The 23,193-nt window shown below is 41.4% G+C and overlaps 1 protein-coding gene across 1 annotated transcript; it reads right to left on the bottom strand.

The window, feature by feature from the left end:
* Nucleotides 1–21,652: 21,652 nt before the first annotated feature.
* LOC147883887 (UV-B-induced protein At3g17800, chloroplastic-like) lies at nucleotides 21,653–22,978 on the bottom strand. The gene is made up of 2 exons (XM_087399040.1): nucleotides 22,496–22,978; nucleotides 21,653–22,401 (listed from the first exon to the last, which is right to left on the bottom strand). Exons 1-2 carry the CDS (start codon nucleotides 22,894–22,896, stop codon nucleotides 21,723–21,725), a joined length of 1,080 nt encoding a protein of 359 aa, XP_087255166.1. The 5' UTR covers nucleotides 22,897–22,978; the 3' UTR covers nucleotides 21,653–21,722.
* Nucleotides 22,979–23,193: the final 215 nt, after the last annotated feature.

Below are 23,193 nucleotides of genomic sequence, written 5' to 3'. Positions count from 1 at the left end.
ATGTACAGTCCGCTCCTCCATCGTTTTGTTCAGCATGTAGGCAGTTATCAAAATCCATCGTTTCGAAGCAGCTCTCTCATCGCTTGGGCCACAGACAAAAAATGACATCGCCATTGTAAATCACATCAAATTTTCACCATCGTCCTCCTTATTGAACGTTCTTGATCGGCCGGATCACATGAATGGAATTGCAGAGTTGCATATTGCCTTTGAAGGACTTGCAGATTGATGTCGATCTTTTCCTTCTTGATATAGAGATCTTTGGCAGCATAGATCTATTCGGGTATCCTGATCATCGTCTCCTTTTTGCCTCCGTTTGCTACTTGAAATCTTCTTGGCTTTGCTCCACGGTGAGAGAGCAATGAGCTATATCCATCCATCCTTTAGAAACAAATGTATAGCCTATTGAAGCTAGATCATTAATTATGGATTCCTTCAATTTGTTTTGCATATCCTTATACGCGACCTCCAATAATGTGGTGCACATGGCATAATAGGATGGAATTATAGAGTTTTCACCATGATTGCAAGGATCTATGCCATGAAGGATAATGAAGAATATTAAATGATAACCTAGAGCGGCATACTGTGTTTGCAGCATCAACTTGGATATTTTGAAGTTCGGTACCTCTCAAGGCTTCTATGATTGTTGGTTGCCTATTTTGAGTAGTAGAAGAGACCTAGTAGGAGTTTAATGATCAAGATTCTTGGCGCTTTCCCCCAATATCTCCCTTGTGATATTAGGGAGGTTTTTAGTACGTAGCTTTTGAATTAAAGATGTTTAAAATGCAAAAAAACATGTCTTTTCTAGTCAGTCATTGCAAATTGGTTGACTAGATCATTATTGCACAGCGAACATATATACCAAGTCATATAAACAAAATACATTGTGTGGTTTAAGGGCACATCATGTGGTTTTCCAATACACCACATGATCTTTTGACATATGTACGCATAGCACTTGGAGATTTTTTGCTTTCCTTTTAGACACATGCACTATTATGAAAATAAGGCAAGGAGGGGGAGGCAAGGAGATGAGGAGGCCTTAGGAGACACAACATAGTATATTCAAGATATTGTACACTTTTGTGGTTAAAAAATTGTTCTTTTATGCTTAATAACTTTTCTTTGTATGCTTTTGTTGTCTAGCTAGTCTCCTCATCTCGTCAAGTGTAGCTTCAATTAGCAGCATCACGATCAAGCTTCAGGTATTTTCTATTTTGAAGCCTCTTGGGCTTTCTTTGTATGCTATTGAAGTAATGCTGGGACTTAATTGACCTTGTAAGTCTATTCTATGCCATGCGATGACTTCTTTTTTTAAATGCATTTGTGTCGCATTGGCAAGATGGTAAAAATAAAAACTTCTGAGAGGAGGGGGACAGGCGGAAGAGGAGAACGAGGAGGCAGGAGAGGTGGAAGGACAAGTAGCAAGAGAAGTTTGCAAGTGGAATCTACACCTAATTTAGAGTTTCAAAAAGAGGTTGAAATTGGAGTTGAATAGAATAAGGAGATGGAAGACTTTGAAGACACTACTATAATTGTGGAGGAATCTTCTAAGAAGAGAAAGAAAGAGGATAAACAAGTGGATGAGGAGTTTAAGTAAGAGTTTCTTGTTGCACTTGATATTGACCAAGGGAAGGATGTTATTGAATCTCTTGCAATCAATCTTGGAAAGATTGCTCCCTTGATCCCATTATGTCATTGTGTTGTAAACACAAGAGTGAGAGGCCTACAAACTGATATGGATAGCCTAAAGCAAGCTCTAGAGGCAGAAAAATATATTCAACAAAAAGGAATGTTTATTTTATCTGCAACACTTCCGGATGGTGTTTCACAAGAGGTGACAGATGAAATTGAACAATCATGGGATTCTTGTTGGAGGGATGTAAATGCAGAATTTGAGGCACAGATTGTTGATGATGCTAATTGGTCATTTTTGTCTCGAAAGATATTTTTTGTGTGGGAGGGGAATCACTGTACTATTGCATGGATGTCTCTAATTGAAGAGAAATTCAAGACATCAAAGGCATGGCATATTCAAGTTTTAGCAAGTTTTATTACTCCAGAGAAAGAAACAGAAATGAAGCTAATAGCTGCTCTTCAAAGGTTCAATCTGTAAGTGCGAGTTCTTGCTTATATGTGTTACCTTTTTTCGAGCTTTTAAGGGTTTTGTGAACAATTCTTAATATGTTTGAAGCTATATATTTTTTATTTTTCAGCCTTAATGAAACAGCAATTATTAAAACAAATCTCAAGGATTATTTGTACAACACGAAGACAATGTGTTTGTATGATGAGAATGAGTACTTATCACTTTATTCTGAGGAAGAAAAAAAGACACTTGAAAAGCATAGGGCAAATGAAAGCAGTAAAGGATCAAGTACTTGGTATCCTTTGACATCTCTGATGCTAGGGAGAATGGTATTTGTAGTAAGTTTCATACCATTTGTCATGGATGTCTTTTGAATTTGAACTAACTAATTCATTGTACTCATTCATTTCTTTGGAATATATTTTAGCCACTATACAAGCAAGATTATGAGGCAAAGCTAAAGGAACTTCAGCCAAATTTGAGTGTTGCTGAAATGGAGAAAGCACTTAAAAGTATTCGAAATGATGTGAATCTCAAGTACGGTCGAAAAATAGTCAAGGTATGGTTAATTTAATGATTCTTATCATAAAGTTGATTTTTGAAAGTGTTCAAGTGTTTTTTGAGATTGAGAAAGAACACTAAAAAAGGATGTAAATATGATGTTTGTTTAGAAAATGATCAAGGTATGGGATATGCATGTATTGTATGATCAAAAAATACAGTTGAGTGTGACGATTGCATGTATTGTTTATATGTAGATTCTATCTATTTCAAACCAACAAATGGTGAAGATTGGTTTAATATCTTGTGGAGCCTCCCATTTGATGATAAATCATCCATTCACATTGGAAAAGTTGTATAACATCTCCATCGCAAAGGTCTCAAAGGAGACACAACTAGCAACCCTCAAAATCTTAGGGTCAGATTCAAATTTGAGAACAAGTTATGGGATGCCAAAAGTTGATAGAGAATTCATAAAGTGGATGGCAAAAGAGGCATGGATGGATCAGTTACTTTGTGAATCTGAGAGGTTACTCTCTCAGGTCTTGGTTGCTAGTCAACAAGCTAGCTTTGTGCTTCCTCAAGATCCTACATTGAGAGAGTATTTTGGGAAGATACAAGCAATGAACATACTTGAACTTTATGAAGATTTAAAGGATTCAATGACTGTTGCTACAGCTGCAACAGGACAAATGGAGATGACGAGGGCATCTCGACGATTGGTATTTAGGTAAGCAATACATGTTTTTTCCTTTTCAATTAAAAATCCATCCTTAAGTATTTCGCTTTTGTACTAAGACTCTTATTGTATGCAGATTCTTGCAATCCTTAAAAGCTGTTAGTAAGATTGAAAAATTGTTGCCCATATGTCAAGTATGGACAAAAATTCAGGACTTAAAATTTTGTATGTACTCTCCAAACGTGATAGAAAAAGAAGGGAAGCAAGTGCTCTCTGAGTGGGAGAGAAAGAACTGCCCGTGGTGGCTCGATATGAAAAAAGGATGTTGCATCGAGGAGGAGGTAGAGTTGTACACATAGCATAAAAAGGAAGAGATGGGTTCATCAAGCTCAAATTCAGTCCACGAGGATGATGCAGTCATTGAGATTCAAAAAACACTTGAGAAGATGACTAAAAAGGACAAGGATTCAAGTATGGAACTAAAGAAGGGTGGTAGGCCACCAAAAAATCCTGGTACTAATAATGGTAAGCTCTCTTGGTCTTTTTTCAAGCCATTATTTGTTTGTGTAACATATGTTGTTATCACTTTGTGTCTTTACATATGTGGTGTGGATACAGATGTGTAGGTACTGCAGTCTACACCCATTTTGAAAGGATGTAAATGTAAATGGAAAGATAGGTCTATCCGCTTTTTGTACATTCCATTGACCTCTCTAACTTTGAATCATGGCACATGTGATGCTTCACATTGCAAGGTTTGGGAAGCAATTGTCTATCTTAAACTTCACACAAGCCTATATAGACATGAAGGATTACTTTGTGGGCCTTGGAGGTGAAAGAAAAACAAGAAATGGTAAGAGTGTTGCTTGGGCTGCAGATTTTGTCATTCTTGATCTACCTACACAGCTAGAAGCTCTTGGAGTAGAGGATTCCACATCTCCATCTTGGAATTTATTAATAGAGGACCATGTACGCTACTCCTTGCTAGTAGCGGCCACAGTTGTTTCAGATATTCTGGCTGGATCCTAGCTATGTGTGCTCCTCCTGTTCTTCATTAAGTTGAGCGTTATGCTAGGATCAGTAGATTGGAGTTTGCATGTCGAATGTACATGCAATGCTTGGATGCATATTGTACAATCAAAGTTGGTGGTATTGATCATAAGGTGAGACAATTGTCTTACAATGACCTGTTGAAAGAATTTATGCTCTTGTATAATGAAATGGCTTGTACTAAGCATAAGTTTAATTCTTTTCTTGTCTTTAGGTGGATGTTGTGGTTTTATGCCTTCTTCATCGGGTTGGTATGTCTTGTGTTTGTAATCCTGGAAATGCTTCCATGGTTGGTACCAAATTGGGCATTGCTTTTGGAAGTAGTTTGTTTCATCATTATTTACCAACAAGTGAGCATACTATAAAACATGGAGAGAGTATTCCATGGAGAGGTGCATTGGAGAAGGCTCCATGCATGATGTTGTACTTCTTAGAGTTGTGTCCAATTTCTGGACATGTGGTGGACTTAGGTGCTGAGACTGGTTCTATGCAAAAAGCATGCGTGCATTCTGGGAGAGCATGCTTATCTATTGAGAATGATCTTGACATTTGCAATTCTATATTGCAACCATTTTTGGATGGACAGAAAGGAAAGGGAAATGTGTTGAGAAACTATGGGACTCTAAATGATTCCGAAGATGTGGAAATGGTTGTTAATCTTCCAGATGACTAGTAAGTATGTTACTCTCGTCTTTTATCTTTTTAAACCTATTTGTTGGAGAATATTATTATCAATGAGGCATTGATATTGATTGATCTATTTTAGCTTTTTGCCTTCTTATGCAGGTGCTATGGCTAAGATGATGTGTAATGACATTGCATTCAATGCCCCCATCAAAGAGAGAAGGCATCATCGCAATATCTATGTGGATGACATCAGTAAAGAAGATTGAGTCTAGTGATTTGACATGAATTTTTCCCTTCAAGCAATTCATTTTGCTTGTGATGCCCTAGTATTGAACATGCATAACTTTTGTGGTGTCTTGCACCTATTTCATTTGCTAGAGATGTAGTGATCATATTGAAGAACTATTAGTACATCATGTGAGTACCCATGAATATTAATCTCAATATCACATATTCAATTTTGAGCATGTTGGTTTCATAAAACTTTTTCTATTTGCTAGAGATGTGACAATCATGTCATATCTTAGTTAAGGTTTGCATGTCAAAACTATGAGTTGTGATTGAATCTTAAAGTATCTCCTTGATGCAACTAATAAATGTTTCGGCATAGATGCATGCAAATTTGCACCCTAAATTCTTCACCATGTGACTTGCAATCATTTCATCGATAAATCACTATCTATCATGATAGTATGAATGATGGATGATATAGGTGGAGGGTGTTGAAATGAAGTAGACATGAAAAGTAGTTTTGTGAATAAAGGGATCTTATAAGCCCTAAATACTATTGGAAAGAAATGTAATTAAATGTATATAGCATCTTTGTGGGGTAGTTTTATGACTAAAGGGTGTGTGATGTTAGCGGGATCTTTGTGAGGTAGAAATGTATATAGTATCTTCTTGGGGTAGTTTTATGACTAAATGGTGTGTAATGTTATGATAAAATTGTCTACGAAATCACAATATAGGCCATGCTCAGAAAAATGTGCTCAGACGAAGACGCTCAGAGAAAAGACATACCTGAGAAAAAGTACCCCGTCATTGTATTTCCCTTCCAGGACTATTTACAGAGATAAGAATTTGTCAGAGTCACTGAAGATTGAAGCACTATAGAAAGAACTAAATCATGGACAAATGTGTAAATCTCTTTCTATTTCTGAAGTGTTGAGGTCTCCTATCAGAGAGGTTAAGGAGACAGAGGTTACATTCTTTGGTTTACCTCATAATGCTGCAAGCACATTAGAAGGGGGGTATATAGATGTTGATAAATTTGCAGTAGAATCTTTGATTCAGCATGCTAGCCAAAGTGCTGATGTTCTTGATGAGCCATGAAGGAATGAAGTTTTGAATATTTGCCAAACATTGTTGGATAAGATTGTAGATAAGATTTGTGGGTCTGTTTTTGTGATACCAGAAGCTATAGCTGCACCAGTTCCATCTTCTAAATTTGATATTGACCCTCATCCCTGTTGAGCACTAAAATTGTTCCACGTTTTCCAAATTTTATTGATTTTGTTTCCATTCTTGAGCATGAGATATTGTCTTTCCAAATTTTACCTACTTCATCAACACTTCTAGATAATATTTCCAAGCCAGTAACACAGGCTGGCACAGCTACAAATACACACCCTTGAGTATAATCTCTACAACTCCTGTGTTTTTCAATACAGTATTTCTCCAATATTACTTTCCATCCTCCAGTTCTGTTTTTGTTTTCACTTTTGTACTTAGCACCTATAGAGGAATAGCTACTAGCTTCTGAATTTTCTTTTGGAACTAGTAGACAAGTATGTATGGGAGCAGTTTGAACCTTGGCTCTACACCAAGCTCTTCACTCTCTACTTACCGCATGGTCTTGGATTGATGTGATGATTGCATCATGAAGAGAGTCTACTAATTACCACTAGATTGATTTTAAACTTACATTGGTGGGTTTAGGTCAAGGAATTTTTTTAAAATTCCTATCCACCACTAGGAGTGCCAGTGATAACCAGATAAATATTTAGAGTAGAATCTAGTGTTAATCTGTCCTTAATAGTGAAACAAACCTAAGCCAATTCTCTTGTCTCATATTTTCTATCACGGGCGATGGCATATCGTTTTTCCTCCCAGCCTTACTCTCATGGATCGCATCTCATCAGATACCTGCGTTCTTTTTTTGGCCTCATGCCTATCCACAAGACCCACAACTCCCTAGATGGTTCCCTTTGCCACATGTCATCATTATAGCCCTTTTCACTTGGTACACCTTTTTACCCCTCTCTTGGGGCACAATTAAACCATTTTCCCCTTGGCATTATTACATTTTTAGGTGCACCTACGCCTTAGCACTCAGAACCACCTAGTCAATGCCATTTCACCCTCACCTAGGACCTTGGCAGTTACTTCTCTTGACCATTTTATTTACGCACATTAAATATTACAAAAGTCGGTCCTCTAAGAGAAAATGCCCACCGATCTTTCCGAGGTCATGCTATCTCGACTAGAGCATAACATTCCTTCCCTCTTCAAGCATCAGCATCCTCGATGATGAAATCCTGAACACTCTCCATAACTGGTATACGGATTCCCAGGTAGCTTCCGATAGAGGCTGACCATGCCACGCAACCAACACCGTGGGTATCTTTCGATTTCGTATTTGTATTGTTCCTCGGTCCAGGATTCTTGCTGGTTTGCGTCTTGCATTATCCTCTATCTCCTGAAACAAAACCACACCTTCGATTAGTGAGTCACCAATATGTAAAAATTTCTTTAAATGAGAAACATGAAAATGAGAAACATGAAACACTGGGTGCACCTTACACCCTGGTGGCAACTCTAATTTATAGGCTACCTTGCCTATTCTTTTTAAAATTAACCACAGCCCACAGTATCGAGGTGATAACTTAGCACACTTTCCTGAAGTCGACGACTTCGAGTGCGAAGGAACTCTAAGAAAAACTTTTTCTCATTCCTTAAATACTCTTATAGACCGGTTTTCATCCGCATACACCTTGGCTCTATCCATAGCCTGGCGGATATTAGCTCTCGCAAGTGCTAGCATCTCCCGCATCTGAACTACAAAGTTCGCGGCACTAGGCACTTTCTGAGGTACTCCAACTATAGTTGGATTTGCTGGTCTATAAACATAGTTCAACTCAAATGGACTGAACCTTGTAGAGGAATGTTTCCTATCATTGTAGGCAAACTCTAACAATGGCAACCACTTGTCCCACGTATGTTGCCTCAATGACACATATGCCCTCAGCATATCCTCTAAAGTCTGGTTGACTCTCTCCGTCTGACCATCCGTCTCAGGATGATCCCCACTACTCATTCCCAACTCAATCCTTAGTGTCTCAAATACCGCCGTTCAAAAATGACCGGTAAATCTGACATCTTTGTCTGACACTATCGATCTAGGCAATCCATGCAGACGAAATATATGTCTAATGAACAAATCCGCCACTTGCAGGGCACTAACAGACTCCCTAGTCAGAATGAAGTGAGCCATCTTGGTTAGACGATCAACCACCACAAGGATAGAATCATACCCTCCTTGTGTCGTAGGCAACCCTACAATAAAGTCCATGGAAATGCTCTCCCACTTACTTAGTGGTATTTCCAAGGGCTGTAAAAGTCCAAGTGGCTTCACCCGCTCGGCCTTGCTTACCTGACACGAGAAACACCGTGTCACATATTCATGAATATGCTTTTTCATCTTTGGCAAAAAGAAATCTCGCTTCACGAGATCATATGTCTTCTTGAACCCTGGATGTCCCGCACATGGGCTATCATGGCACTGTCGAATGACTCTCTGCCGGAGACCATTCTGACTAGGTACTACTACCTTGCCATTTCTTTTCAGCATACCATCGCTTATGGTATATCTTGCATATGTTTGGCCTTTTCTGGATGCCAGGTCATCCTTTTCATTTTCCCCGGGTTTTAACACATGAGCCTTAGGCCATAAGCTCTGGACAAACTCGTCCACCTTTTGAGTTTCTCTGATCTCGGTCATTAGAGCACTCTCTAATACTGTGAAACTCAGGTTGTGCATAATGCAAGACAACGCATCAGCCACCTTATTATCTTTTCCTCTTCGGTACCGAATCGTAAAATTAAACTCCTGCATGCCCACCTAGCTTGGCGGCCCCTCAAGTCAGGCTGTTTACAAAAATGTTTCAGAGTATCATGATCCACCTCCACATAAACTCTGAACCATACAAATAATGCCTCCATGTTTTCAAAGCATGGATAACCGCATACAATTACCGCATACAACTCTAATTCATGAGTTGGCCAATTCCTTTGAGAGGGAGAAAGCTTCTTGCTTTCAAAGGCTACTGGCCTTCCCTCTTGAAGGAGAACTACTCCTACCGCAATGCCACTTGCATCAGTTTCCAGGAACAATGGTTTCTGGGGATCAACTATTTTTAACACCGGTTCTATGACCACAGCTTGTTTTATGGTGTTAAAACTTTCTTGTTGATTCTGTCCCAAAATAAAAGATACTTTATTTGAGGTCAGATCAGTCAATGGCGATACTATTTCAGAATATCCTTTGATATGCCTTTTATAAAACTGGACAAATCCCAAGAATGATCACAAAATGCGGTCAGAAATGCGGTCAGACTCTGAGGGATTGGCCAAGTTAGTATCGCAGCCACTTTCTTCGGATCCGTTTCTACCCCCTCTGGAGTGATTATGAATCATAAATATTCAAGCCTAACCATACACAGTATAGTTTTCTTTTTATTTACATAAAGACTGGCTCTCCTCAAAGTACTGAACACTATTCTCAAGTGTTCACGATGCTCAGTTATACTTTTACTGAACACTAGAATATCGTCAATAAAATGTACTACAAACTTTCTAATATACGGACGTAGTAAATCGTTCATAAGCATGACGAATGTTGCTAGAGCATTGGTAAGTCCAAAGGGCATTACCAAAAACTCATAATGACCAAACCTGCTTCTGAAAGCGGTTTTATGCACATCCTCGGCTCTAATCCGAATCTGATGGTAGCCACACTTAAGATCTATCTTGCTGAAAATCACGGCTCCATGTAGTGCATCTAGCAAATCATCAATCCGAGCCATCGGATACCTGTGCTTAACAGTGCTATTATTCAATGCTCTGCATTCTATAGGGCGGCCTATTTACAGGTTCTGCCCCCGGGATCAATTCAATCTTATGCTGAACTTTCCGCTCTGGAGGTAACCCATAAGGTAGTTCATCCCTAAAACATTCAGAGAACTTCTCTGATATCTCTTTAGCCAACTCGGCCATCTTCCCATCTTGGGCAGCCTCAGTGCTAGTCGATGCATCATCAATCGACTCTACCGATGCTATACACAGACACAGAAACTCTTTCGAAGTCCTCCGAATTTCCATGGTTGAAATCAGTGGTCCTCGAGGTAAATCCTTCTCACCTCGCAAAACATATTCTACCCCGTTCATCTTGAACTGGTAAATATGCTTCTTCCAATCAATGGCTGGATTTTTTCGAAAATGCCAAGCCATGCCTAGGGCTATATCTGCGTGAGCAAGTCTAGTCAATTCAAAGTCCAGCTTCTCAACATAGTCGTGAATTCGAAGTTCCAACTGAATAACCCTTTGGTCCCATACTTCAGTTGAACTTCCGTCTGCCATCCTAACCGTATAAGCATAGTCAGACGGACTAGTTTTCAACTTAAGCCTCTTAATCAGCTTGGAGTTGATTACATTGTGTGTTGACGCTGAGTCAAACAACACAATCACATCATGACTGGCTACTTGCCCTTTCATTTTAATCAACTCGGGCTCATCGACAACCATATACCCCGTTGCTGCGGGCTTTGAAATGATGTTATCAGGTGCACCGCTTACTAACTTAGTAACAGACACACTTAACAACACAGGTACTAACCTCTGAGAAGGTCCCGCCAATTGCATCTGCATATGTTCCGCAATGGGACTCTCCTGCATTTCCGCGTCGCATTCAGATATTATCATATTGGCCATGCGACGGTCTTTATTCAGTGGACAATCTTTCCACTGATGTCGCTGAAGGCAGCCGAAGCACAATCCTTCTTTTCTAGCTTTCTCTTTTTGTTCAGGAGTCAACGAGGACTTTGACCAAGCCCGGGCTGCCATTGGAGTCATTTTCCTTTTCACCCCAATGGTGGTACTTGTTTTTGCTGGTCCCTCAACCGACTTCACTTGCTTGGTTTGGCCACTTGGCTGGGAGACGCTTGTCTTTGAAATCCATCTCCTCTGATATCCCCCTTTTCTCGGGTACTCATACTGAGTCCCTGCCTGCACAAATCCACCAAATCTGCCTCTGGCATCCTCGTAGTTCAAGGCTACTGCAATAGATTCATCTAATGTAGTCACATATTTAGCCCGAACTTCCATTTTAATTTTGTCGTTCAGTCCATAAATATAGTCTTTTAACTGAACCGACATAGGGAGAGGGTCTGTTATTTTCATGACACATTCCCTGAACTTGTCAGTGTACTCTGCCACCGACAGACTCCTCTGACGAAGATTTCTATAAGCATCCCAAGCTCGGGACTCTTCATCAGGTGGAAGAAAGTGTTTCTTAAATTTAGCTTTAAACCCTTCCTAGGTGGTAGGGGCAACTTGATCTTTCTGCTGCTTTATCCACCATCTATCCGCTACCTCAATAAACAGGTGAGTGGCCTCACGGATTTTCTTTAGATCAGATCGGATTTCACAAATGGCGAAGGCTTCTTCCCATTTGTGTAACCAAACCTCGATCACATCAGAACTGCGCTCGGTCATCCGACCAGCATACTTCTCCGGTCTATAATTGGCAATATTAGGCACCTTGACCCTCGCACACTCTGATGAGTGTATACTTGGGCTCTGGCTCTGTTGGAGCTTTGCCCTTATCAATTCTAGATGGCCTAGCCGACAAGGCTTGCACCATCTCCCTGATCTCATTCTAACCAGCGTTCACTTGAAGCTGCTGGTTCATAATTTGTTGTAAAGCTTCTCCTACTATCGAAATCCTACCTACCAGAGTAGGTGTTGTGTGATGGGACATTTGTTGTGTAGACCGTGCTCTAGATTCACTAAGATTCACCCTGGAATCTTGTCCTTCTGCCTCCATAGTTTCAAAAGGGAAAATAGTTTTGTATTTCCCAAATTTCCCTTTTGTTATGCAGAAAAAAATAAACGACAACCTCTGCTGTACAGAAACAAGTCGACTGCAACTCAAAACTTATTTAAAGAGAAAAGAACGGCTCCCTGGAATCTCCACGCAGGTTTAAAAAGGAATCGGGACAAAGTTCTGCTCGTCACTATTCGGGGTCTGAAATTGGCTGGCCGACGTCGCGCTTCCCAAAAACCTCTCTGCATGTGCCTTTCGCTTTTACGTGGTTCTGGTTCTATCTAGCCCAAATTTCTATTTTGTTGCATCGCCATGGCTGCCACATCGAGCACTACCAGCAAATTGTCGGACCACCAACTCGTTCACTCGGAGAACATCGTCAGCCTGCTTCGCTAATTCCCCCCCTCGTTCTCAAGCTCGATAGCCACTCCTACACTGCACGTCGCCAACCTGCTCCGTCGACTTTCCTACACCTCATCGAAATCCCCCGCCACCACGGAGGTCATCGTCACGGGCAATGACCCTCCAATCCATCGCACGTCGCGAGCAGCCGCATTCCTTCTTCACGCCTGTTGTTCGTTGAATAGCGCTCCACCCTGTGTCACCTCTGCACTCCACGCCTTTCTTCCGTCACCTAGGTCGTCTCTCTTCCCTTGCGCTCTAATACCAATTGAAACAAACCTAAGCCAATTCTCTTGTCTCGTATTTTCTATCACGGGCGATGGCATATCATTTTTCCTCCCAGCCTTACTCTCATGGATCGCATCTAATCAGATACCTGCATTCTTTTTTTTGCCTCATGCCTATCCACAAGACCCACAACTCCCTAGATGGTTCCCTTTGCCACATGTCATCATTATAGCCCTTTTTACTTGGTACACCCTTTTACCCCTCTCTTGGGGCACAATTAAACCATTTGCCCCTTGGCATTATTACATTTTTAGGTGCACCTAGGCCTTAGCACTTAGAACCACCTAGTCAATGCCATTTCACCCTCACCTAGGACCTTGGCAGTTACTTCTCTTGACCATTTTATTTACGCACATTAAATATTACAAAAGTCGGTCCTCTAAGAGAAAATGCCCACCGATCTTTCCGAGGTCATGCTATCTCGACTAGAGCATAACAAATAGTCATTAGTAAGTAAACTTGTTTTCAGATATGAAAGGACACCAACTGTCGGGTGTACCTATTCAAGTCTCAAACCGCTTAAATGCATTCCATACTTTTTTGATCATGAAGGAAATATATCTCTATCTGCAATTCCGTATGTTTTGTAATTTTCCTGTCATGTAATTCATCTTGTTCTAATGCGCAATTCATATGTACTGTTATCTATATTTTTGGTATGAGAGGACAAGCATTATAAAACTGTAGCATCTTTTTGGGGGTACCGAATTAACCCAAAAACACTCCCGCACAAAGATTACTGAGTTCCTAGTAATCCAAATGGCCAAGCATATAGCAACTCTTAGGTAGGGCTAGCAAAATGCTAGAGTGTAAGGAAAGTTTGCCACATCATCAAGCGGAGCGGCCTTCCAGCTAGAGGCTCTAAAGTTTGACATCAGCTCTACCTCTTTGATGGCACTTCCCAATTTCCACCATGTGCTTCTAACTACCAGATAGAACCACATAAAATGCTTTAAAGACTCTACCACCACCCCATAAAGGGGACATAGTGGACTAAGATTGGACCATTTCGTGAGATTACCTCTAACTAGCAGAACTGAGTGAGCTATTTTCCAAAGGAAGAATCCCAAGCTTTCCCTAGTAAGGACCCATGCCAAATATCCCCGAACCTTTCCTTCCACCATTGAGCCATCATCCTTCTTAACTTTCATTTTTCATTGAGACCTGCCAACACAGGAATGGGCTGGAGCAACCCTTTGTAGGCACTAGTTGAATCCCAGATGTCCTTTCATCTTCGAATACCTTTCCTGTGTAAACCTCTTGCTCGTGGCAAATCTATCAATGCTAGGGGCTTCTGCTGAAATTTCATTGCTGGTAAGCCCCACCAAATTGCTTCTCCCAAGCTACCATCTCCCCTGAGGCCCACTCGGCCCCTCCCCTTAAACTTATGGCAACAGCGCTTCCATGGGTCCACTAAGCCATCCACTACATTGGAGCCTTTGATATTGATAGGAAAATCTAAGAGCACCTTCTCGTACCATGAAAGGTCATACCAGGTTCCCACACTCTTCCTTTTTTCTTGTTCAATAAACCAAATAGCCATCTGAACCCAAGGCAATTTCTTAGCAAACATTTTTGGCAACCATTTACAATTAAGAGCTATGTTGCAAGATTCCATAGCAGGTAGAACAAGCCCTCCACTCTGCTTAGGCATCTTAAGAGGCTCCCAAGAAACATAATGCATTCTTCTTCTGCCATTCTCTCCGCCCAAAGGAAGGATCTGAAAAAAAATTCAATTTCTACCCAATGCGACTTTCGGAAGTTCTAGATAAAGGCAATGTATGTAGTCAAAGCAGACAGAGTATGATGGATAATCCATAATCACGCATTCCACCCAAGCTGTAACCCGTTCTAGTATTTGAATTTTTGTTTCAGTTTCTCTTTCATCCAATTAAATATCTGCTTAACTGAGACGTTCGTTCTGCTTAACTGAGACGTTCGTTCCCAAAGGACCCCCTAAATATCGCACAATGGTCCCTTTATTGTGCTAAGCAGTTGGGATTACCCCCTCCACTTGGATTCAAAGCATCGGTTTTGGACCAGTTGCACAAGGATCTTGAAGCAAAGCAGAAGTCTTGGATGATGTCCAAGAGCTGACACAAATTATTCTTCTTGCTTTCATCTGCAAAAAGTTGAAAGCATAATTGGTCACCTGAGGGTAGCTTGAGTCCTTCGATCTTACCCTCAGAGATAGCTACTTTAATCTTTGCAATTAGAGGGATTGTACAAACTGCAAACAGAGTAGCGAGAAACCCTGTCTGACAGACCGCTTTGAGGTATATGTACCCACACCCCCTCCATTGATATAGAGAAGTGCTGAGGCATTTGCAATAAGGCTGACACCATTCAGATAAAATGTGAACTAAATCCTAGGCATTCTAAAACCCTTAGCATAGAATCCCACCTAACCCTGTCATGTGCCTTATCTAGATCAACCCCCCAGGAATATACGCCTCTGGCCGGTGGCCACGGCATAGTCAACAGCAATAGAGATGTTCAAAATGGTCTCAAATATATCCCTTAATTTTTGTCTAGTCCTTGTCTACAATCTGAGAACAAATGTCTCGGATTCTTTTTGCTAGGGTCTTGGCGATAATCTTAAACGAGGCATTCAACATGGAAATGGGGCACCAATCCCCTACCACCAACTTTCCTGTTTCTTGGGGAATAGTTTTACAAGACCCGCATTAAAATCAGCTGCTGTCAAAGCTCCCCTACGCCAAGCCTTGTTAGCCATATCCACCAAGTCATCCTTAATCCTATCCCAAAAGGAGACAAAAAAGTCAATGGTAAACCCGTTAGGGCCTGGTGATTTTTCCTTACCCATAACTGATAGAGCATCCTAGGGGGAGGCATCCATAACAGTCTTGAGTGATGCATAAATATACTGCAAATTGTCTTCAAGGCTCTTAGCATTTGCTTTCTCCATGGCCTGCCATTCTTTCTCTCTCACATGAATAGCCCACATAGCCTTATCCCATTGACTGCAAGGATCGAGATTTTTGATGGCCGCCTCCTGCCAAGTCTTCCTTAAAGTCTTGCAAAACTTAATGTTTTCAAGAGCCTGATATCAAACTTGAAGGGGATATCTAGCGATCTGCCCGTCATACAGGGGATTGAAAAGTGCCATTTGATGGGGCAATGATCAGATAAACAAGAAGAAAGAAGGTACTTCCCTCCAAAGGGTGACCTTAACCACCAAACTTCATCAAACTGTGTATTCCACATCACACGAGTATGTGTTTTGTGTATTCCATAGCATCTTCTACTTCGGGTGTTACAAATATTGCCGATGGATTTCCCCCAAAAATTAAGGAGTTTACCCATTCACTAATCCAAATTACCCATTCCCTAATTCTCTCCTTATGAGACTCTTTTTGAGTCCAAATTTCCTAAAGGAACCCTTGGCAAATGTAGATTTGATCCTTCAAATTGTTGAAAAAATGCAAGGCTTCAGGACTCTGTTGTGACAACTTTGGAATCCCACTTGCATATCTATTCCATAGTTCAATAGTAGATTTTGGTAGACATGATTTTGACCTTGTATTCATCATGTATTTCATAATGGGGACTCCATCCCTAATAAATAAATAAAATTTGTGTGGCTTTTGTGCACAACTAGTGCCTTTGGGTTGTCACATAGGTAACCTACTAACCATCAATGAAGTATTTTAAATTTGTTTCCTCTTCCATGAAGTATGATATGGGAAATGTAAGAGCTCAATGCAAATAACTCCATAAGGTCCAAAAATCTTGCACTTGTGACGTTCATAACCTCTTTGAGAACATACTAGACATTGCATGAAAACTTCATGTGTGTGACCACTAACTAGGCATAAGAAATCCAAGATGTGCCATCTCAAATGTGCCCTTAGTAGTGAGCAAAGAAAGAAACACAAATACATATCTATTTTTGTTTTCACCCCCACAATTATCAATCTCTAGCTATAAGGTCTTTGCTAATGGAAGAAAGTATTGTAGAAAGCTGGATGTTATGTCCCGTAAATGCAGAAAGAAAGCATACAAGTTGTATAATCCCATCAACCGAAAGGTCATAACCTCCAGAGATGTCATATTTGATGAACAATCATAATGGAAAAAAAACAAATAGAACAAAGGAGGCACTTTGCTGGAGAACTAAGCGAGCATGAGCAGAGGTGCATGCAGCCTGAGTAGTTAGGGCATGGATATGCAATGACGCAGAGAGGTCTAAAGCATGTTAGAGAGATGGTCAGTGAGGATAGCTAGGTTTCAGTGAGCGAGCAGTGCGGAGGAGAGAACCTCGAGGAGGGTGTTCAGACTAGGGATGTGAAGGAAGGAGAGAAACAATCCCCCCTCGTCATATGCTGAGACTGTTGCCAAGAGTAAGCGGGGTAGTTTCTGTCCATTGGATGAGCTATAGGCCTTCAGGCTCATGCATGAGGAAGTGGATAGGAGGAACAAAGAGATAGAGAGGAAGGGATGGTTTATGCAAGCAAGCGTCACATGGTGGAGTGTGAGGTATCGATGGACCTAGTTAAGCCTGAGCTGGAAAAGCTCGTCCTGCGGAGGGTTGTACCTATTCCTCACCAACAAAGTTTCGATGTTTGTGGAGCTTGGCGAGTTCATTTCAGTATCGATGAGTTCAACTTTAGGGAATGCCCTATGTGGGTGGACTTCCCTGTCTCCAAAATACTCATGAAACACAGCCGCATGATAACCAAGTAAGGAACTAGGAACTTTTTATTTATATCGAGAGGATCAACGTTATCTGAACGTAACCCGCGCTTGGAGCACTCTGACTGAATGATCTCAGTCCGCACACTGTAGGATCAAGAGAGGATCAAAGACCCCACATCATTCGGCTTGAAGAAGCTCCATTGCTTCCACTCGGTCCTGCTCCACTTGCTCCGTGTCTGCCTACTCCTCGTTTCTGCCTCCACTGAAGTTGCTCCCACGAGCATGTCTCTTCTAAGTCCACCAGCCACCGCATCTAATTTTCCAAGAAGGGTACACTCTCGCTGGCTCAAACCACTGCTCACATGGTAGCAACTTGAGAATTGTTGCTTTGAATGGCAAGTTCAAATATTTGTGCTCTTGCAAGGACTCCAAGCATTCAAATTCTTACGGCCACCTAGATGGAGCATCGGGTAAAGGGGGAAAGGGAGTGTGAAAGTCAACATAATTCACATGAAGAAACTAATCTGTTGCTTTCCACCAAGGAGGATGAGGCGGCAATGTCAATGCAAAGGAGTGAGTTGTGCACTCTAGCCAAAAACACAGCTTCCGCATCTTCTCCTTCGACCGGTTGATCTGGACCATCTGCCCTCTGACTGCAAGAGCTCTAGCTTCCACTAGGGTGTTATACCTTGCCTCGCAATCCACCTCAATTGGGTCTCATATGCTTTTGCCTTTATCTATAGGACAACCACTTCTGTCTGCACCACCAGGTTGTGATCCAGACGTGGTTGAAGTTTTAGTGTCGGTTGTCATGGTCCCCACTAGACCAACCTCTCCATTCACACTAGAGAATCTACATGCCCCACCATGTGTATTTGGCTCTGGGGGTCAACGAGTCAGGCTCTGGTATGTCTTTGAGGCCAAGATACATTGCTAGAGCAAGATTTTTGCATCCCATTATCATCGTGCAAAGTTGCTAATAGATCAAAGTGCTGGTCCACATTCATTGAAACCATTCCGCGAAGTGTTGCCCAAAAACGCGCCAATGCATCTGCTATCCTTTGGCTCTACAACTCTGCAAATGTACTCTAGAGGCTCTCTTCATGGAGACTGTGGGTGTTCTCCACAGCCAGCTATCCGTCGCAAGGCCTCGTTCTGACTCCGCAACTTCTCAAGTTGTTGTCAGCTGATGTCTCTCTTGTTGCACCTTCCACTGGCTTGCCAGACCCATTAAAAATTAGCCATTAGTCTCCAATTGGGCAGCTTGTGACATAGACGTTGGGGGCCTCCATGGAAGAATAAGAATGGCACTCTCGTCTATGGTCAAAATTGCTAAACTAATAGGGAGGGAGCACAAACATGGAAACATCCTCTATTGTGCTTGTTACTGTCAGTGTTAAGGTCCTAGCTGACTGAAAAAACCTCTCTTGCCATTGTCGGAGAGAGTCGCCAAAATCCGTTATACCTCTCAAAAGAGAACCAATACTTGAGGTAACAGTGTCCACACGAGCCGCACTGGTGGTCACATTGAAGTACATGGCACCTCTGCAATACTTGCCACTATTGCAACACTAGTTGTGGATCTTGGATGCTTACCAACAGAGTGCTCACCACATTTGAGATTGGTTGTGCCGAGCTTGGCGGGGGCAGAGGAGAGAAAGGGGGTACCAATGCTATTGTTGAAGGGGGAGCACACAAATTAGGTGTCTCTCGCCGAGTTCCTCCTTCATTATTCCTCTTTCGCCTCTTTGTTGGCACAAGCATTTCTTCCCTTGGCCCTTCATGCACCACGGCATCATTGTTCTTATCCACAAGGGCACCTCCGACTCATCTGTGCATGGGAAGAGTATATGCAACACCTGCCCAATCTTCATGTGAATGACTTGCCCCTTGGTTTGCTGATTTTCCACCCGAGCTCCTTCTGCCTCTACAGGAACTCCTTTAAGACCCTTCAAGATCCCATTGTGGTCACCAATGTGTAATGCCCTAAGTAGAAGGTGCTACGGAATACACAAAACACATACTCATGCGACATGGAATACATAGAGACTCGTGAATGCATAAAGAGACATATTCATAAGTTTGGGCCATTAGATCGTATTCCATCTAGGGCTCATAATTATCACTTGATTTGAGTCCTCTTTGAGTCACAGAATCACATAAGGGTGTACAATGGCAAGACTTTGGTGCAAGGGTGGCATTTGACACCATCTTGGTAGATGACAAACATCCGATAGCTCGCAACCAGCACTGTCATCCAAGGGCGCATGATCAATGCCATTTGCTAGCCATTAAATCTCACAATCAACAAGTCATTGATGGAGGGCCTTTAGGATGACACTTGTTCAATTTCCATTAAGTACACTAATGCTAGAAGACTTGTAGCTCCCCATAGTCATTGGGTCACATATGATTGATCATATATAATCCATTAACAAACATCTACCTCTATGTAACTCGACTTACTTATTAGTAGGACAATTTTTCTCTACCATTTAGGAGGGAGGAAAAATCCTCCATGGTTTTAATGCTCCAGCCTCCTCATTGGCCTAGAACTTAATACAAATTCTTAAGCGCCTAATGCAGAAGGCACTTTTGATTCCAAAATTCCCCAGAGGAAAAGTGCGTGGGATGGTGGAAGGAGCAATCCATAAAAAACATGCCAAAAGAAAATATACAACCGATAATTATGTAAATATTGGATGAGTGTTGTTCATGCACTATAAGGAGACTACAAGCTTGGAAATTTTAAAATCACAAGAACTAAAAGATGGTTTTTGGCCAAGGACAAGGTGAGTGGATGTGGTACTGGAAACAAATATCCATGATAATCAAGATGAAGATAAAGAAGAGCATTATTATGGCCCAGTAAATGGCAAACCTAAGGGAAATTCTAGACTGCAAATTGATGTGAAGCAATATTTATTATGTTGGTGCAATCTAATGATGAAGAAACATACCCAACATAGCTAGGTGTTGTACTTTCTTATGTTTACCATGACAAGAAATCAAGTGTTTCAACAAAGTCCTACTTTAATACTAGGTTTATATTTGTAGAGGAAATGTCTCTAATCAAGAATGAAACAAGGATTGTTGGAATAAACATTGGATATGCAACTCTAATGACATAAAACAGTGGTGTCCACAATGTCTATCGTGGTCTAGAGTTGGAAAGCAAGGAAGCATTCAAATAAACTGAAGAGCATAAAGATTCCTTGGCAAATACCAATCAAGTGTTAAAGCCCAAATAAAGAAACTTGAATAACAAGTTCTAACTATGTTGAAATTTATGCACCATGGTGTGCGCAAAGAATATGAAAATAATTCAGTGGCATTCAATATATAGCTATGTGAACCAATAGAAAGTGCCATTTGAAGGTGTTAAGAAGTTTGTTGTAAACTTTTATTTGAGTGGCTAGAGCGACTAGCTAATATGGCATTGTATTTGAGCTTGTGTATGATATGTTAAGCTAAATATGTATGAGGGTAGATTCTCAGACATCCAAGGGTGGGCACCTACGTGTAGTTCATCCATGAGAAGAGACAATTTCTCATACATAAATTTTGTTTTTAAACATAAAATTATAGATATAGGGCACTTATAAAAAGATTCTAAACTTGAAAAAATAAATCTTAAGACTTTTGAGAAGGGCTAAAACCTTCTAATACATGTGAAGTACAATGTTCTTACATAATTGACTCGTTGGGCTTAAATGATTCACCTCTTTTAAATTTGAATCTAAGTTAATGCCTTATACAAACGGGACATCTCTTTTGAAATGTCAATGCCTTATACAAACGGGACATCTCTTTTGAAATTATGTTTAAGTTATAGTATTATATGATGATGGCATGATTTCATGTTCTCCCTCGAAAGATTCATTTCACAAAACAATTCCCACCCATTACAATAATAACACATTTTCTTTAATAGTTTTGTGATCTATATGTTCATGAAAAAGTCCCTACTTATCATAATACAATCCTTCTTTTGTGATTCCTCAAGTGTTTCGTACTCTAGGTATCACAAAGCATGTACTTTTATATGCATAGATATCACATTTAGCGGTGAGACACTATGTCGGCATTTGTTTGCATATAGTTGGTGGAATAGTCCAATGGTCCAATGCACACATGAACTCATTCCACCAACTATGTGTTGACTCCACATAATGGGTGAAATGAGTTTTAAACTAGATATGTTCTACTAACTCAATCCTCATAGGGAATTGAGATGGCAACTGAGATGGGGGAAGAAGAGTTCCTATAGAGTGTCGCTTTGCAAGGTAAAGTCAGAGGGAAGGCGTTATGGAAACGTAGGTCTATGGAGAGGGAGGAAGCTCATAATGGGCGTCGACAAAGGCCTCGACATCCCAAAGGAAAGTGCCAAAAGCCATGGCTTCTAAAACGAGAAGTCTGATCTCAACCATGGTGAGGGTGAGATGAGAAGGTTGGGGTGGTTTGCCAAACAAGCCTTGAGCACGCATCTCAATGGCGTCTACACTTTCTTGTGATTTGAGCTTGGCATTGCTCCTCAAACTCTCTTCATCGAAAGATTTCACATATCTCTCTAATCCACCTTCGACTATTTCTTCCGCCTTGCCACCGTCTTCTCCTAACGTTCCACACACCATCTCCAGCTTGTACCTCTCGTATACCCTCCTCAGGAAGTACCCATACATCGCCGACGCCGCATAGATTTCCCCCATTCTTTGCCTCTCCACCTCCCTCACCCCTTCCCTATCGAATTGCCTCCACGAATCGCCATTCCCTGATCCGATCGCCCTTGCAACATGCTGCTTCACCATCTTCTCCAACTCCGTAGCGTGCACGGCTCGTAATTTTCTGTCCTGCAAAATGGGGTACTGAGAATGCATTTTGCCGTCCACAGAGAGAAGCGCCATGACGAGACCTGCCTGTTTGAACTTGTCCTCAACAAGTGAATACATGATATTCTCAACCGCTCCTCGCCTATCTTGTGCCTTGATCTCGGATATCCTCCTATGGACAACAACAATATTTGATCTTACAATCAGAAAACTGAGCATCGTAGAATACGTACATGAAAACGCATAGCATTAGAACAACCCAATACCTGTAAAGGACATGCTCGGTACAATCTGAGCTTGTCTCGTGCGACAATGTATCATATGACCGCCGATCTGCGGCTAGCTGTTCCAGTCGAAGTCCAGCTTCAGCGAGGAGCTGCTCCTGCATAACCTTCTTTTTCGTAACGTCTTTGGTATCGTCCTTGGGTAACTCCGTTGAAGATCTCTCATTCTTTGCAGTACCGTACTGTCCCCAACGCCATGACGCTGTTGCACATATCTCTGGTACCAGCTTGCAGGAACCTGTGAATTGAAATCTATGTTCACTCGTTGGGCAGGCAAATAACAGTGGAGCGTGCGGGCGTCTATGACTGGGACTCGACAATGGCGAGATGTGTCCACGATCGACGGTAAACTGATCTCGAGGAGAGGAAAGGGAAAGCTGCATCTAGTGAGAATGGATGAAATTGCTGTTCGTTCCTTTGGAGAAGCGATCGAAGAATGCGATGCGGATGGAATGCGAACTCGAGACAGATATACGAAGCGAGGAGGTTCAAAAATGGTTGGAGGGGGAAGCGAGTAAGGAGGTAAGGATCCGAGACGGGTACTGTGATAGAAGCTTCGTAAAACGCGTGTTTCCATGGACGGTTCTTTTGCGCTGTCTCTTTTTGAAGTGCTTCTTTTGTTTCCATGGACGGTTCTTTTGGACACATCGTGGGGTGTGGGGTTCTAACGTTCTTCACAA

This window comes from Dipteris shenzhenensis, chromosome 27, assembly GCF_047967505.1.
Source record: "Dipteris shenzhenensis isolate YYH24624 ecotype China chromosome 27, Dip_SZ_1.0, whole genome shotgun sequence".
Lineage (NCBI taxonomy): Eukaryota > Viridiplantae > Streptophyta > Polypodiopsida > Gleicheniales > Dipteridaceae > Dipteris > Dipteris shenzhenensis.
This window is presented reverse-complemented; position numbering and strand designations above follow the sequence as displayed.